Source organism: Pan troglodytes, chromosome 18 (genome assembly GCF_028858775.2).
Source record: "Pan troglodytes isolate AG18354 chromosome 18, NHGRI_mPanTro3-v2.0_pri, whole genome shotgun sequence".
NCBI lineage: Eukaryota > Metazoa > Chordata > Mammalia > Primates > Hominidae > Pan > Pan troglodytes.
The window spans coordinates 66,365,986-66,382,695 of record NC_072416.2 but is presented as its reverse complement, the minus strand read 5'-3'; the positions used below and the strand labels follow the sequence as shown (position 1 = coordinate 66,382,695).

Here is a 16,710-nt window from a genome sequence, read left to right as displayed (position 1 = left end):
AAGTCACATAGTCCAGGAATCTGGGCATCATTTACTAGTTCCAGGACAGCAGGACCGCTGACTGCCTGTCCACTACTGTACCCCAGCACCCACAAGGTCTAGTGCCCCATAACAGTCAACACACACTAGATAAATTATTGATTTCTGTCACCCTACAACCCACTGATCACCCACTCTGCCAATTCTATCTCCTGAATGTTTAAACCAATTATATAACTTAAAATGCTTTATAGTCCAAATTGCTTCATTAAAATAAAAATCAAGAGCCAGGCACAGTGACTCACACCTGTAATTCCAGCACTTTGAGAGGCCAAGCTGGGCTGATCACTAGAGGCCAAGCTGGGCTGATCACTTGAGGCCAGGAGTTCGATACCAGCCTGGCCAATGTGGTGAAACCTTGTCTCTACTAAAGATACAAAAATTAGCCGGGTGTAGTAGCACGCGCCTGTAGTCCCAGCTACTCAGGAGGCTGAGGCATGAGAATTGCCTGAACCCGGGAGGCCCATGTTGTAGTGAGCTGAAATTGCCCCACCATACTCCATCTTGGGTGATACAGTGAGACTGTCTCAAAAAATAATAAAAATTAAAAAAAAAAAATTCAAGCTTTATGGTCCAGTGCATTTTAACAAGTACTTCTTGAGGGCCTGGTATTTTGAGTGTGACTGCTAATGTATAAGGGCACGGGGTGGGGGAGTCTGAAGCAGGTAGCCACCCCAGGAGCTTCCTAAGCCCTTTCCAAATGAACAAAATGGACGGATGAACACACGCTGCTCCCTGGGTTGGCTCTCCACAAGCCTCAGCATGTAATCCAGCTCTGGGGAACAGGCAACTTCACATGCCACTTTTAAAAAGGGCTGAGAGCAGAACCTTGGAAAGCATACATTTGGAGCAGAAAGAAAGCAACACAGGAGAACCAAGATGAAGAGATGTCACTAAGGTCCAGGGAGAGTTTCAAGAAGGAAGGAATGGCAGAAGTACCAAAGCGGCAGTGGTTAGAGAGGAAAAGCAGAGGAAAGACCACCCAACTTGGCAATGAGGAAGCCACTTGTCAGGCTGAGGAACGGAAACAAAGTCACATTTACAAGGGATTATGGATGAAGCACAACTGACAATCTACTCACTTTACAAAAATTACCTAACTCCTTTACATGACAGGCCCGGAGCAAATAACGGAATGGAATAGTTAATACAACCCACGCAGTGCATGACCTCAGGATGCCTCAGCTGGGTGGGGATACAGACATTAAATACATAACTACATAATGATTTAATGATTGCAGTGGTAAGTGCTATGAAGAAAAGTATTACGAAATTGGCCAAGCGTGGTGGTTCATGCCTGTAATCCCAGCATTTTGGGAGGCCAAGGCAGGCAGATTGCTTGAGGTCAGGAGTTCAAGACCAGCTTGGCCAACATAGTGAAACCCCATCTCTACTAAAAATACAAAAATTAGCCGGGTGGTGGTGCATGCCTGTTAATATCAGCTACTTAGGAGGCTGACGTGGAAGGATCACTTGAATCTGGGAGGTGGAGGTTGCAGTGAGCCGAGGTCATGCCACTGCACTCCAGCCTGGGCGACAGAGCCACTCTGTCTAAAAAAAAATTTTTTTTTTTTTAATAAGAAATCATATGAGGGGCCTGGCGTAAGCTGAGGTGTGTGTGAACAATGCTGCCTGGAGGCAGAGTCAGCACACTTCATGGCCAAGGCTGCCCTGCAGATCAGTCTCCCTGCCGTCAAAATGGATAAATTTTCAAGAATAAATGATCTCGCCAGGTGCAGTGGCTCCCATCTGTGATCCCAGCACTTTGGGAGGCTGAGGCAGGAGGACTGCGTGAGGCCTGGCGTTCAAGACCAGCCTGCGAAACAAAGCAAGACCTAGTTTCTTTTCTTTTCTTTTTTTTTTTTTTGAGACAGAATTTTGCTCTTGCTGCCCAGGCTGAAGTGCAATAGCGCAATCTCGGCTCACCGCAACCTTTGCCTCCCAGGTTCAAGCAATTCTCCTGCCTCAATCTCCTGAGTAGCTGGGATTACAGGCATGCACCACCACACCTGACTAATTTTGTATTTTTAGTAGAGACAGGTTTCTCCAAGTTGGTCAGGCTGGTTGCGACTCCCAACCTCAGGTGATCCGCCAGCCTCTGCCTCCCAAAGTGCTAGGATTACAGGCATAAGCCACTGCACCCAGCCGCAAGACTTAGTTTCTAATAAAAATTTAAAAAAACAAAAAAATTAGTTGGGTATGGTGGCGCCTGCCTGTGGTCCCAGCTACTCAGGAGGCTGAGGCAGGAGGATCACTTGAGCCCAGAAGTCGAGGCTGCAGTGAGCTGTGTTCACAGCACTGTACTCCAGCCTAGGCAACAGAGTGAGACTGTCTCAAAAAAAAATAAATAAATGAATCAATCTCCACTCTGGCCATAGTGGAATAAGTGGGATCAGGCTTACCCTCCGGCTGTTATCAACTAGAAAACTGGGCAAAATGTATGAAACAAGTGTTTTCAGATGTTGAGCAAGAGGCAACACAGTTTGCTCCCTAAGAAGGCAAACAAACCAAGTAACCCTTACCCTGCTCTGGCTATCAGCCAGGAGACCCTTTCCAGACCACAGTACAGGGTAAGAGGTGACACAGAGCACGGCAGTCTTGCTGAGTTAAACAGACAGGAAACGAGTTCAGGGAAGTGGAAGCAGCTGGAACTTGCCAGGCAGAGAATCAGAGAGGAAATTACACAGAAAAAAAGCCTTCAGAATGCTGCACAGGGTTCCTCTAGGGTCTGTGTTAATACATTCACACACACACAGGGTAATACTCTGTGAAGCCGAGCAAAGGTTGCATGAGTGATAACAATCTCCGGAGCTCTCAGAGGCCTGGGAAACATTCAAGTTCTGATCAGCCAGACAAGGGAACCCCTGCTGAGCACCTAGAGCTCTCAGCAGACACTCCAGAAAGGTTACAGTAACTGTCTGGCTAAACAGCCTTAGAGCAGTGGTTCTCAACAGGTGGCAATTTTACACACTCGAGACCAAGGAAGACGTGGCAGTCTGGAGACATTTTTAGTTGGCAAGAATGGTGGGAGGAGGGGAGTGCTACTGACATCCACTGGGAAGAGGCCAGGGACACTGCTAAACATCCTACAATGCAAAGGACAGGGTCCACAACAAAGAATTATCAAAATGTCACATAGTTGGAGAATGCCAAAACGTCACAGCACTACTGTTGAGAAGGCCTGACTTAAAGCTACTCTAACCCCACTCCAAAGAAAGCTTAAACAAGCCCTGAAAGGATCAATATGAACTGCAAGTAACCCAACTGCATGCCAAAGTTTAAAAAGCAAAACCAACAAAGTCTAGCACTCAACAATGGGGAATTCCAAATAGCCACAGCATCCAAACAAAAATGATTAGACATGTGAAGAAGGAAAATGTGACCCAGAATAAGGATAAAAATGAGTCAAGAGAACAAACCCAGAAAAAACAAAGATGGTGGGAACAGAAGATAAGGATGTTCAAAAAGCTAAAATAAATGTGCTTATAGAAAACTATGAACATGAGAAAAATGGAAGTTATGAAAAAGAATCAAGTGGAACTTTCAGAGATTAAAAAATACAATATCAAAAATGAGGCCAGGCACAGCGGCCCACGCCTGTAATCCTAGGAACTTCGGGATGCTGAGGTGGGAGAATCGCTTGAGCCCAGGAGTTTGAGACCAGCCTAAGCAACAAACTGAGATCCCATCTCTACAAAAAAAAATTTTTTTTAAGTTAGCCAGGCATGGTGGCATGAGCCTGTGGTCCCAGCTACACAGGAGGCTGAAGCAGGAGGACTGCTTGAGCCCAGGAGGTCAAAGCTGCAATAAGCCATGCTCACACCCCTGCACTCCAGCCTGGGGGACAGGTCAAGACCCTGTCTCAAAAAAAAAAAAAAAGAACAACAAAGAAAGAGAAATGAAAAGTTTACTAAATATACTTTACAGCGTATTAGATGCTGCAAAAGAAAAGATCAGTGAATCTAAAGACCTATCCAAGAAATCCCTGTCCATCAACAGGTAGAGGGATAAACAAGTTATGGTACATCTATCTAATAGAGTGCTGCTCAGTAACACTAAAGAACGGACCCCCAAGACATGAACAGTGTGGAAGAGTCTTACCAGCATCACGCTATAAAAAAGAGAGCACACACACAGAAGAGTCCACACTTCTTTGATTCCACTTCCTTGAAATCCTAGACAGGCAAATCTAATCTATAATGAAGAAGTCTATGAGTGGGTGCCTAGGACCAGGATATGGGGGGACTGATAGAAAGGGTTATGAGGAATCTCTTTGGGCATGATGGAGATGTTCTATTATCTTGATTATGGTGATGGTGGTTACAAGTGTGTTTATATTTGTCAAAACTCATCAAACTAATGAAAATGGATATTCATTTAATGTAAATCATACTTCAATAACGTTGATTGTAAATGGAATGATTTGAGCACTCTATTGTATATTTTAAAAATAAAAAAGATAGGCCGGGCGCGGTGGCTCACACCTGTAATCCCAGCACTTTCGGAGGCCGAGGCAGGCTGGTCACCTGAGGTCAGGAGTTCGGGACTAGCCTGGCCAACACGGTGAAACCCCGTCTCCACTAAAAATACAAAAATTAGCCAGGCATGGTGGTGCATGCCTGTAATCCCAGCTACTCGTGAGGCTGAAGCAGGAGAATCGCTTGAACATGGGAGGCAGAGGTTGCAGTGAGCTGAGATCCTGCCATTGCACTCCAGCCTGGGCAACAGAGTGAGACTCTGTCTCAAATAAATAAATAAATAAGATAGTACCCACTTCTTTTGTACATGTTTCAGATTCTCCATTAAAAAAAAAAATTGTTAAATGGGAGAATAATGTTGACCTTAGGTAGAAGCTTCAATTCAGAATGATACTGCATTCTCCAAAACCGTGGTGAAAAAGCCAAGTGCAGTAGTGCACACCTGTAGTCCCAGGTACTTGGGTGGCTGAGATGGGAGGATCACTTTAGCATAAGAGTTTGAGTCCAGCCTGGGCAACATAGTAAGACCCTATCTCCACAAAAAATTAGAAAAAACCCATGGTGTTATCCATAACTTCACCACAGTTTTTCCTTTGCAAATCTTTCAACTATGTTCTCTAAGTGTCAGTGGCATGTGAAATTTTCAAAGACTGAAACAAAGTTCTAGACTATAAAAAATATTCCGGAGGCCAGGCATGGTGGCTCACGCTTATAATCCTAGCACTTTGGGAGGCTGAGGCAGGCGGATCACCTGAGGTCAGGGGTTCAAGACCAGCCTGGCCAACATGGTGAAACCCCGTCTCTGCTAAAAATACAAAAAGCAGCCAGGTGTGGTGGCAGACACCTGTAATCACCGCTACTTGGGAGGCTGAGGCAGGAGAATCACTTGTACCCGGGAGGTGGAGGATGCAGTGAGCCAAGATCGCACCACTGCAATGCAGCCTGGGTGACACAGTGAGATTCTGTCTCAAAAAAAAAAAAATGTGTGTGTGTGTATGTGTGTGTGTGTGTGTGTGTGTGTACATATACATATTCTGGAAACCTTAAGAGACAATGCTATACAGGAAAATCGTTCATGTTGTATGCAGAGGCAGAATGTCAGAACTACTCTCGCCATTCTCCTGCCTCAGCCTCTCCAGTAGCTGGGACTACAGGTGCCCACCACCATGCCTGGCTAATTTTTTGTATTTTTAGTAGAGATAGAGTTTCACCGTGTTAGCCAGGATGGGTGAACCCAGGAGGCAGAGCTTGCAGTGAGGCAAGATAGCGCCACTGCACTCCAGCCTGGGCGACAGAGTGAGACTCTCTCTCAAAAAAATAAATAAAAGAACTAAGTACTTTCTGCCTGATGAAACTCAGAGTTGAGCTTTGAGCAGTGGCAGTATCGTAGCCAATGAGGTTTATCCAAGGCGTGATTATTGGTAGTTGAAACTCAAGAGTTGAGCCCCATAAGAATTCCAATTTGCTTAAAGCAAATGTAGGTTTTGTTTGCGTCTCCATTGCTGGACCTGACTAGCTCTAGTCTACTACTTGTTGACTAGTTTTAACTAGCAGGAAAATAAACATCAAGAGAAACCAAGTCCTTATTGTCAGAGCTCCACACAGAGAGGCCCCATTTCTATGCTATGACCTGGATTTGTTCCAGGTAACTGGAATAACCCTTTTCTTCTCTCACACAAGAGCAAGCAAAGCTTTCAACACAGGGTGTGTAAATCTCACCTGGACCTATAGTCACCTCGGTGGAATGCTTGTTGATAACCTTAATCTTATCACTAAAGCCATTTTTCTCCACAATCTTCACAGCAGCATCAGCCATAGGCTTGAAAACCTAGAAAATAGAGCCGAAACCCAAGGAAAAATGAGCAATAAATTAAACAGTAGTCTGACCTTTAAGGTGAGCAAGCTATTCCTTGATTCTGGTCCTAAGATATGTAACTTAAATACTTTATTCTCCAAATGTGCATCATGAAAAAGGGCTGAGATCCATTTGGCTTTAACTTGTGATTAGGGACTCTCATTCCGTGCCAGGCACAGCGGGGATGCCGGGGATCCTGAGGAGGCTGCACTACTTAGTAAGAGCAGTAGGTGTCAGTACCACACAAGAGGACGCCAAAAAGCCAGGAAAGGGACTTGCCTCACGAACCTGGGAGGCGTGCTGTGCCCTCTAGAGGACAGCAGACTGTAGGTGTGAGTAAGCAGGTCATCCTCTGGGCTCAAAATTGTCCCAAATCCCCACTGTTGGCAGAACACAGCCTCTATTTTCTTATAGTGCAGCAGTGCCTCTTGTCCATGGGGGATACATTTTAAGACCCTTGGTGGATGCTTGAAACCTCAGACAGTACTGACCCTTATGTATACTTTTTTTTTTTTTTTTTTTTTTGCTATACATACATACTGTTCCATGGTGGGCAGCTCTATGCAAACCTACCCCAACAGGCCACGGGAGCTGAGAGGCTGAGGAAAGACTGGCAAATCCAGCTTCTCAGAAAGACACACTTTATAGAGACATACAAACAGAAGCCTTGTCTCGGGCAGTGAGAAACTGGGCCCCCACACTGTTATGGCTCAGACGCAGGGCTTACATACCACAGGGAATTTGACGAAGGGCAGGATTTACGATAAGTATGTATTTATGATAACATCAAAGTTGTTCTGACCTGAGGGCAGGATTTACATCAAAGTGCATGAGAGCGGAAATTTTAGAGGCATTCCTGAAGCTGGGGTTGGTCAGAAGTCAGCATGGAGGATTAGCATTCACAGTGGAGCTGCTTCAGCCTCCAAGCTTACCTATGACCAGGTTTAATTTATAAATTAGGCACAATAATAAATATAAATAATAATTTATAAATTAACAATAACTGAAAATAGAACAATTATGTAATAATACTCAGAATGGTACACAACTTACAACTTATAAATAATTTCTGGAATTTTCCATTTAATTTTTCTTTTTTTGAGAAGGGTCTCACTCTATTGTCCAGGCTGGAGTCCAGTGGCATGATCACTGCAGCTTCCACCTCCCAGGCTCAAGCAATTTCCCACCTCAACCTCCCAAGTAGCTGGGACTACAGGCGTAGACCACCATGCCCAGCTACTTTTTGTAGAGGCGGGGTTTTGCCATGTTGCCCAGGCTGGTCTCCAACTCTGGGACTCAAGGTTTCCACCTGTCTCAGCCACCCAAAGTGCTGGGATTACAGGCGTGAGCCACCGCACCTGGCTCCGTTTAGTATTTTTGGACCTCAGTTGACCACAGGTAACTGAAATCACGAAAAGTGAAACCATAGATAAGGGGAAACTACTGCTTTGGAGGCCCTCCCTTACCTTCCCAGTCTTCCTCCCCCATTCCCCCAACAACCAACACTCCAGCCACAATGATCTCATGATCACTGAGCCTTCCCTGTCCTAGCCCCACCTGCCAAATCAAACCCCACTTCCCAGGGCAGCATGAATCCCCCATCCAGAAGTCTTCCCTGAACTCTTCGAGTTTCCCTGAACATAAATAAGCACCTCCAACTCTTTGTTTTCAACTTATCCAGTCTAGATTCCACAGCCCCAAGAGCTCTAGCATGTAAAACAGACAGACTCACGTGTGGCCCTACACACGAAGTGGAAACAACAAAATGATACCGAGACTGTTCCTGATAAGATTTTCCTTTTTTCTAAATCCTTTTCTGTATTTCCCACATTTTCTACCATGAATACTATATTTTTTACTATAATCAAGGGACAAATGCTGTATCCTTTCGTAAAGAGTACTTATGTGAGCAGCTCCAGTTGTGCAATTGATTAGCGCGCAGTACTTACATGGAATACACACACATGTTCTCCTAGAAAAATCTTCATCATCTATTTCAAATTATTTCTAGGATTTGCCTTGATGTTTTTAGATGTGGTTTGAGGGCCTTAAACCCTAGTTCTCACCAATCACTTTGCCTCCACCCTGACAATATCCAAAGCCAGTGTCGTCCCTCACCCCTGCTGCCTTCTGACTCATCAATCACCTCTCCCTGAACCTGCAAGCTGGTACCTTCACACCTCCTTCTCCTCAGCCCATCAAGAAGCTCAAGATCTCACCCAAAACACTACCAGGAGTGGACACTGAAGATGACTTCCCGACATCCATTCTGTGTCCTCCTCTCCCCTGAAATCAGGTGAGGGTGCAGCGTGGGGAACTGACCTTTGCAGTGGTGCACTTGTCTGAGCTAAGAGTAACTGAATCCCTCTTGCCAGAGATAAGAAATGAGATTTAACCTCATTCTAGCCGATGGTACCCAAGGAGAGGTTTGCTATAATAGAAATTCCTGGGAAAGTTATTCTTACTTTTAAAAAAGAGAAACAAGGCAGGGCGCAGTGATTCACACCTGTAATCCCAACACTTTGGGAGGCTGAGGTGGGGGGATCACTTGAGATCAGGAATTCAAGACCAGCCTGGCCAACATGGCGAAACCCTATCTCTACTAAAAATATAAAAATTAGCCAGGTGCAGTGGTACACACCTGTAATCCCAGCTATTTGGGAGGCTGAGAAAAAAGAATTGCTTGAACCCAGGAGGCGGAGGTTGCGGTGAATAGAGATCACGCCACAAAACAGATAGCAAAAAACTACTCTACCTTAAACCACGGTGATTTTGAGGCTTTGTTATTTCCAACTCAATCACTACATGAACCCAATTTTGTAGGGAAAGTATTTATATACACGTTCCCTGCCTGCCCCCAAAACTTGGAAGAATATACACCAAAATGTTAACAGTACTTAACTTTGGGTCAACATACTATTTTTATTTGGTATTTACCAAATTTCCTATAATAATATGCATTATTTGTTTTATGAGAAAAATAACATGTTTAATTTTTAATTTTGTTTGGTTTTTAATTTTTCTTGCTCTGTGGGCTCAAGCTGTTTAATGTTTTATTAAAGAAATGACAAATTGGTAAACATAAGAGAGCTGGCTCCGTAGGGACATTTAAGGTAGTGGTTCTCAACCTTGCCGCACATTCCCAAGTCCCAAGGCTCAGGCCTCACCCCAGAAAAGTTAAATCAAAATCTGTTAGGGGTGGGGACTAGGCATAAGGTTTTTTTGTTTTGTTTTGTTTTGAGATGGAGTCTCACTCTGTCGCCCAGGCTGGAGTGCAGTGGCGCAATCTCGGCTCACTGTAACCTCTGCCTCCTGGGTTCAAGCGATTCTCTTGCCTCAGCCTCCTGAGTAGCTGGGATTACAGGCGCGCATCACCACACCCGGCTAATTTTTGTATTTTTAGTAAAGATGGAGTTTCACCATGTTGGTCAGGCTGGTCTTGAACTCCTGACCTCATGATCCATGCCTCGGCTTCCCAAAGTGCTGGGATTACAGGGGTGAGACACTGTGCCCAGCCTTTGTTTTGTTTTGATTTTTTTGAGATAAAGTCTCACTCTGTCACCCAGGCTGGAGTGTGGTGGTGTGGGGGCATGTATTTAAATGCTTTCCCCTACAAAACTGAGTTCATATACTGATTAGTTGGAAACAACAAAGTCCCACAATAACTGGCTTAAACAAGGTAGAAGTAATTTTTTGCTTTCTTACATGAAGTCCAAATCATGGCTCACTGCAGCCTTGACTTTCCGGGCTCAAGAGATCTTCCCATCTCAGCCTCAAGAATAGCTGGAACACAGGCACATGCCACCATGCCCAGCTAATATTTAAAAGTTTTTCTGTAGAGATGGGATCTCACTATGTTGCCCAGGCTGGTCTCAAACTCCTGGGCTCAAGCAATTGTCTTGCCTCACCCTCCCGAAGTGCTGGGATTACAGGCGTGAGCCACTGTGCCCAGCCTGTAAGTATTTTCTAAAGCTCCTAGTGATTCTGATGTGCAGCCTAGGCTGACAGAGGAGAAAATTAGCTCCTGGAGGAAGGAACTGTGTCTGACTCATCTCTGTATGCTCAGAGCCTGGCTCTGTGCTTGGCACAGAGTGAGCACTCCATGAATGTTTGTGAAGGAACAGACGGGGAAAGTGCAAGAGCATAGGGGATTTCCCATGCAAGATGCAGGACACACACCTGAAGGGAATGGCTTACCTCGATGGCATAGCAGAAGTCGGCACCTGCTGTGACCGCCATCATTGACAAGAGTCCCGTGCCAGTGCCAATGTCGAGAACCAAGGCCTTCTGTCCTCTGTCCTTCACCCTGCTCACGGCAACCCGGATACCTTGGTAGTATTTTACATTCTAAGGAAGACATGGCCGTCACTTACTACCAGTTATTATAAGTAAGTGGAAAGGTGCTTTGCAAAGTTCTAGAGTCACAGCTGGCAGTGGCAGTGCAAGTCAGGGCCCTATGGCCTTTCTGGCCCCTGGCAGAAGAGCCCTGGCTGAGTTGGGCAGGTCTTGTGAGTCAGCCCCTTGCCCTTTATTAAGCGACTGTCCCTGCTCCACACTCACTCTTCTATCCTCTACTAAGTGATGCCAGAGCCCTGCAAACCATGTTCTCCTTTTTCCAACTGTTAGGTACAGCCAAAAGGGGGACCAAGAGGGCGACTGGAAGGTAGGAGGACAGAGCAGGCTTGCTCCTTTCTGCATGCTGCTGTTCTCATCAGGGTCCTCTCGGTAGGGGCAGTTGATCGCAGACTCCAACTTTTCCCAATGATCCCATAACCAGCTCCTTGGGCCCCTCAGAGCTGCAGCCGTACTTGGACAGTGGTCCACAGGATCTCTCCTCAATGCTTGTGGCTTCTGGAAATCCTAATCTTCTCGTTTAGTTTCTCAGCCCTAGGCAAGGTAACTGCTCCCTGAAATCTCTACTGCTAGGTTACTCAGCGTTCCCATTTGCTTTCTAGCCCTCCCACAGCTGGGTAGCCAGCTCCTTGTGTTAAAGCCGCTCTGCTGCAATATGTATGGCTTGTTTTCCTTTACCGACTCTAACTCAGAGAGCTTCACTAAAAAGTATTTTCCCCATCAGAAAATAACTTCTTTGCATCTTGAAGATTTTTACTTCTGTCTTTAGTAAACACATACATCTTTCATCTATAACGGTCTGACTCAATAGGCACAGTGACCCTTCTGTTGAAAATAACTAAAGATGATGGAAAAAATATGTGCAAATCTTTTAAATAGACTGATGACCTGCCAAGTTAGTAAGAAATATTAAGAGGCTATTAAAATTTAAGGTAATTTGTTAAATAACATTAGACAGCTAATACAGAACTGGCATCAAAAGGGTGATATCCTCTGACCACAATGCAAAACAAGTCAAAAATCTTAATATCAGAAACACAACTGAAGAAAAAAAATTTTTCATACATTAAGAAACACACTTCTAAACTGATAGGCAAAAGACTAAATCAGACTGGAATTAGAAAATATCTAGAACTGAATATTCTTTAGAATTACCAGGCCGGGTGCAGTGACTCACGTCTATAATCCCAGCACTTTGGGAGGCTGAGGCGGGTGGATCACTTGAGGTCAGGAGTTGGAGACCAACCTGGCCAACATGGTGAAACCCCATCTCTACTAAAGATACAAAAAATTAGCCAGGCATGGTGGCGCATGCCTGTAACCCCAGCTACTTGGGAGGCTAAGGCAGGAGAATCACTTGAACTCGGGAGGTGGAGGTTGCAGTGAGCTAAGATCACACCACTGCACTAAAGCCTGGCAACAGAGGGAGACTCATTCTTGTTAAAAAAAAAAAAAAAAAGAAAAAAGAAAAAAAAGAAATGACGTTGCCTCTGAGGTAAAGCACAAAAATGTTTAGTCTGGGTGAAATAATTTTTCACAGAAATATAGAACTATTTCATTGTCAAAGTAAGTGCATTTATGTCTTAGATACAATCAGTATGACCGTTTATGTTATGTGTTTTTACCACAATTTTTTTTTTTTGAGACGGAGTCTCCCTGTCGCCCAGGCTGGAGTGCAGTGGTGCGATCTCGGCTCACTGCAAGCTCCGCCTCCCAGATTCACGCCATTCTCCCGCATCAGCCTCCTGAGTAGCTGGGATTACAGGCCCTGCCCGCCACCACGCTCGGCTTTTTTTTGTATTTTTAGTAGAGACGGGGTTTCACCATGTTCGCCAGGATGGTCTCGATCTCCTGACCTCGTGATCTGCCTGCCTCGGCTTCCCAAAGTGCTGGGATTACAGGCATGAGCCACCGTGCCTGGCCTTGTTTTATTTATTTTTTAAGTTAAAAAAAATTGATGAACAGCGTCCTCAATTGTAAACCAGGGATGGCACAGCCTTCACTTTAACGATGCCATTAAATTAGCTGTCACTTTTTAATGACCCAGTTTTGAAGATACTACAGTGAATCTGGAACCCTTTTTGAAGGCAATGTGGCAGTGTCTATCAAGAATCACACCTATGTTCATAACCCTAGATTAGAACAAAGATATACACATGGTAAACAAGCACACGATGGCCGGGCGCAGTGGCTCATGCCCATAATCCCAGCACTTTGGGAGACCAAGGCGGGTGGATCACTTGACCTCAGGGGATCCAGACCAGCCTGGGCAATACAGCAAAACTCTGTCTCTACAAAACATACAAAAATTAGCCAGGCATGGTGGCATGCCTGTAGTCCCAGCTACTGGGAAGGCTGAGGTTGGGGGATCGCTTAAGCCCGAGAAGTCGAGGCTGCAGTGCAGCCGAGATCACACCACTGCACTGGGCAACAGAGACCCAGTCTCAAAAAAATAAAATTAAAATTAAAAATGGAAATTAAAACTACAGTGAAGGCCAGGCGTCATGGCACGCACCTGTAATCCCAAGTTATAATCTCAATACTAGGTATAATAGTATAATAATAGTATTATCCCAATACTAGGTATAATCCCAACACCTAGGCAGGTTGAGGCAGGAGAATCGCTTGAACTCGGGAGACTGAGGCTGCAGTGAGCCGAGATCTCGCCCCTGTACTCTAGCCTGAGTGACAGAGCGAGATTCTGTCTCAAAAAAAAAAAAAAAGGTTGAACTCAGAAGCCCAGAGAATGGTACCTGCTAAGGGAGAGGATCTGATGTTTCAGTCAGACAGGATGAATAAGTTGTGGAGATCTGCTGTACGGCATTGTGAGCTATAGTTAATAATGTACACTTAAAAATTACTAAGCGAGTAGATCTTAAATGTTCTCACCACACACAGAAAAGTATGAGGTGGTAGATTTGTTAATTAGCTTGATTCAATCATTTTACACCATACACATATATTCATCACATTGTATTACCATAAACATAGACCATTTTTATTTGTCAGTTCTATCTTGATAAAGCTGGGAGATTAAACAACAAAAATAGAGCCAGAAGTAGGACCCAGCCTCCCAACTGATTTCCTGACTTCTACACCATACGCCTCTCAGTATCATTTAACATCATGACCCCCAGGGATTTTTAACCTTCTTGTAATCCAAGACTTCAAAACACCCCACATCAAGATAATAGTTTCCTTTTACACTTACTCTGTCTTTGTCATGTAGCATATCTGCATAAGATGACCTAAAAAACAAAAAAGTCAGTAACCTTTGCATGATACACATCAACACACAAGAGTATTCACATAAACACATTGCTAAACAGAACAAACGTGTCATCTATTTTAAACTATTTTTTGGTTGTCTTTTATCTTTATTTATTTTTTTGAGACAGGGTCTCACCCCATCCACCCAGGCTGGAGTACAGTGGTGCGATCTCAGCTCACTGCAACCTCTGCCTCCCAAGTTCAAGTGATTCTCATGCCTCAGCCTCCCAGGTAGCTGGGATTACAGGTGCTCACCACCATGCCTGGCTAATTTTTGTATTTACATTAGAGATGGGGTTTCACTATGTTGGCCAGGCTGTTCTCGAACTCCTGACCTCAACTGATCCGCCCACCTTGGCCTCCTAAAGTGCTGGGATTACAGGTGTGAGCTACCGCGCCTGGCCTATTTTTTTGTTTATTTTTAGAAACAGGGTCTCGTTATGTCACCCAGGCTGTAGTGCAGTGGCTATGAACAGCCTCAATCATTGGGCACTGCAGCCTTGAACTCCTTAGCTCAAGAGATCCTCTTGCCTCAGCAGAACTACAAGCATCCGTCGCTGCACCTGGCCACTTTATTTTAATAGAGTTTCAAGCTGTTATTCTTTAGTGCTGCAGAAAAAAGTCTCAGAGAAAGATGTTCTCAGACCTAAAAATGCTCCAGTAGTTAGCTGCTGGGAACAGGCCCCCAAATCTGGCCAAAAACAGGCCCCAAACCTGGTCATAAACAAATCTCTGCAGCACTGTGACATGCTCGTTGACGGCTATGATGCCCACACTGAAGGTCGTGGGTTTACCGGAATGAGGGCAAGGAATACCTGGCCCACCCAGGGCGGCTTTCGCTTAAGGCGTTCCTGAACCACAAACAATAGCATGAGTGATCTGTGCCTTAAGGACATGTTCCTGCTGCAAATAACTAGCCAGAGCCCATCCCTTTGTTTCCCGTTTTAATCTATAATCTATAGGAACAATGCTTATCACTGGCTTGCTGTCAATAAATATGTAGGTAAAGTTCTGTTCGTGGCTGTCAGCTCTGAAGGCTGTCAGCCCCCCAATTCCCACTCTGCACTCTATATTTCTGTGTGTGTGTCTTTAATTCCTCTAGCGCCACTGGGTTAGGGTCTCCACGACCGAGCTGGTCTCGGCAGTTAGCCCTGTCACAGTAATTCCACAGCCACTAGCATCTTGATCTTGCTATACGCTACACATTTTCCTCCTCAGGAAAAACTCAGACTCAATCTGCCTAATACTTGACCTAACCTTGCCTACATCTGTGCCTGGGGATAACCACTGATGCAGTATTAGGGAGAGCAGCCGGGGAAAGAGAAGCACTCACATACACCCACTGTATATGTGACAGGTACCCCACTGGGCACGTTCACTTAACATCATCAGGGAAAACTAAAGAGTTCACCAATACCGTAGTAAAGGGAGGAGAATCACTTCTCCATATTTCCTACTGCAGTAATTCACACACTGAAAACCCTCAGGCGGGGTCGGGATGAGCACCCAGAACTAGGCAGGCCCTCCCACGCTTTCTGGGAATTCAAGGGGACAGCTAAGGAGCTCACATTAAAACAGAGGCCCTCCAGCCTTGGGTCAACACTAGAATCACTAGAAAGCTTACTTGAAATGCAGAGTCCCAGAACACACACACACACACACACACACACACACACACACACTCTCTCTCTCTCTCTCTCTCTCACTCTTATTGAGAAGGCTGGGCTAATGTGCTCCAGGCAATTGTGCCACAGGTGGTCCACATTCCACACTTTGAAGAGCGGTGCACTGAAAGAAGGGGGTTCTTTTTTTTTTTTTTTTAATGGCACATCAAGGTTTTATATCTGAAGCCAGCTATGGATGCTTAGCTGAAATGTAGTCCTTTCTACCTCTGCTCACTATTTAAAAGGCATCTCACTCACCACCTTCCTGGCCTCTTCACACTTACTGCCCACCACTCCACTGACATCACTCTCGGTAACCACCACCAGCTCACTCCTGCAGCTGATGTCAGTCATCAGTATCTGGGACTTCCCAGTGCCTCTGACCTTGCTAGACACTCCCTCTTTCTTCCTTTCCATGCTGGCTATCTCCCTTGCCCTTCTTTTGCCTCCTCAGCTATTCCGGGATTCCTTCTTCAGCCCTCTACCTTTCACATTCCACACCCCCTTGAGAGACTGCAACCTCTCCCAGTTTCAGTTCCAACAACTACAAATTCTGTCTCCAGACCCAAAATTCTATCTGCCATTGGCATCTCTATGTGGATGTCCAAATCTAAACGCCCAATCTCCATCGTGTTCCCCTCCCCACACCACCCATTCCTCCCTTGCAGGCCCCATCCACTTTGTCATTCTAACCAGAAGTCTTGGTGCTTCTTGAATCTTCTCTCTCCCTCCATCATATCCAGTGAGTTACCAAACTCAAGTTCCCCCGAGCTGTCTCTGGGACTATGCAGCTCTGGGACTACAATATCCCCAAATGCTCTCCTCTCCACACCGCTCTCAGTGAGTGTTCCAAAATGCAATCCAATCCTCTTTCTCTCCTGTTTAATATATCACTCAGAAAATAATGTCCAGGCCTGACACAGTGGCTCACACCTGTAATCCCAGCACTTTGGGAGGCAGAGGCAGGTGGATCACCTGAGGTCAGGAGTTCAAGACCAGCCTGGCCAACAGGTGAAACCAAGTCTCTACTAAAAACACAAATATTAGCCAG

At 45.2% G+C, this 16,710-nt stretch overlaps 1 protein-coding gene and 1 non-coding gene across 51 annotated transcripts in view; one reads left to right on the top strand and one right to left on the bottom strand.

The window, feature by feature from the left end:
- PRMT7 (protein arginine methyltransferase 7) overlaps positions 1–16,710 on the bottom strand; it is a 49,993-nt gene that overhangs the window by 25,523 nt on the left and 7,760 nt on the right. For 41 of the 50 annotated variants that reach the window (XR_010152386.1, XR_010152375.1, XR_010152374.1 and 38 more), the window contains 3 exons: positions 13,937–13,973; positions 10,570–10,719; positions 6,237–6,345 (listed from right to left, as the gene is read on the bottom strand). Coding sequence is in view for 32 of the 50 variants with exons in the window: in XM_063797285.1 (XP_063653355.1) it covers positions 6,237–6,345; positions 10,570–10,719; positions 13,937–13,973 (296 nt within the window). In the remaining 18 variants the exon portion in view is untranslated. The remainder of the gene's footprint in view (positions 1–6,236; positions 6,346–10,569; positions 10,720–13,936; positions 13,974–16,710) is intronic. The other 9 variants (XR_010152381.1, XM_063797301.1, XM_063797303.1 and 6 more) reach the window with 1 other exon arrangement.
- Positions 5,882–6,024, top strand: LOC112205984 (U4 spliceosomal RNA). The gene has a single exon (XR_002940111.1). It is a non-coding gene; the product is annotated as a U4 spliceosomal RNA (small nuclear RNA).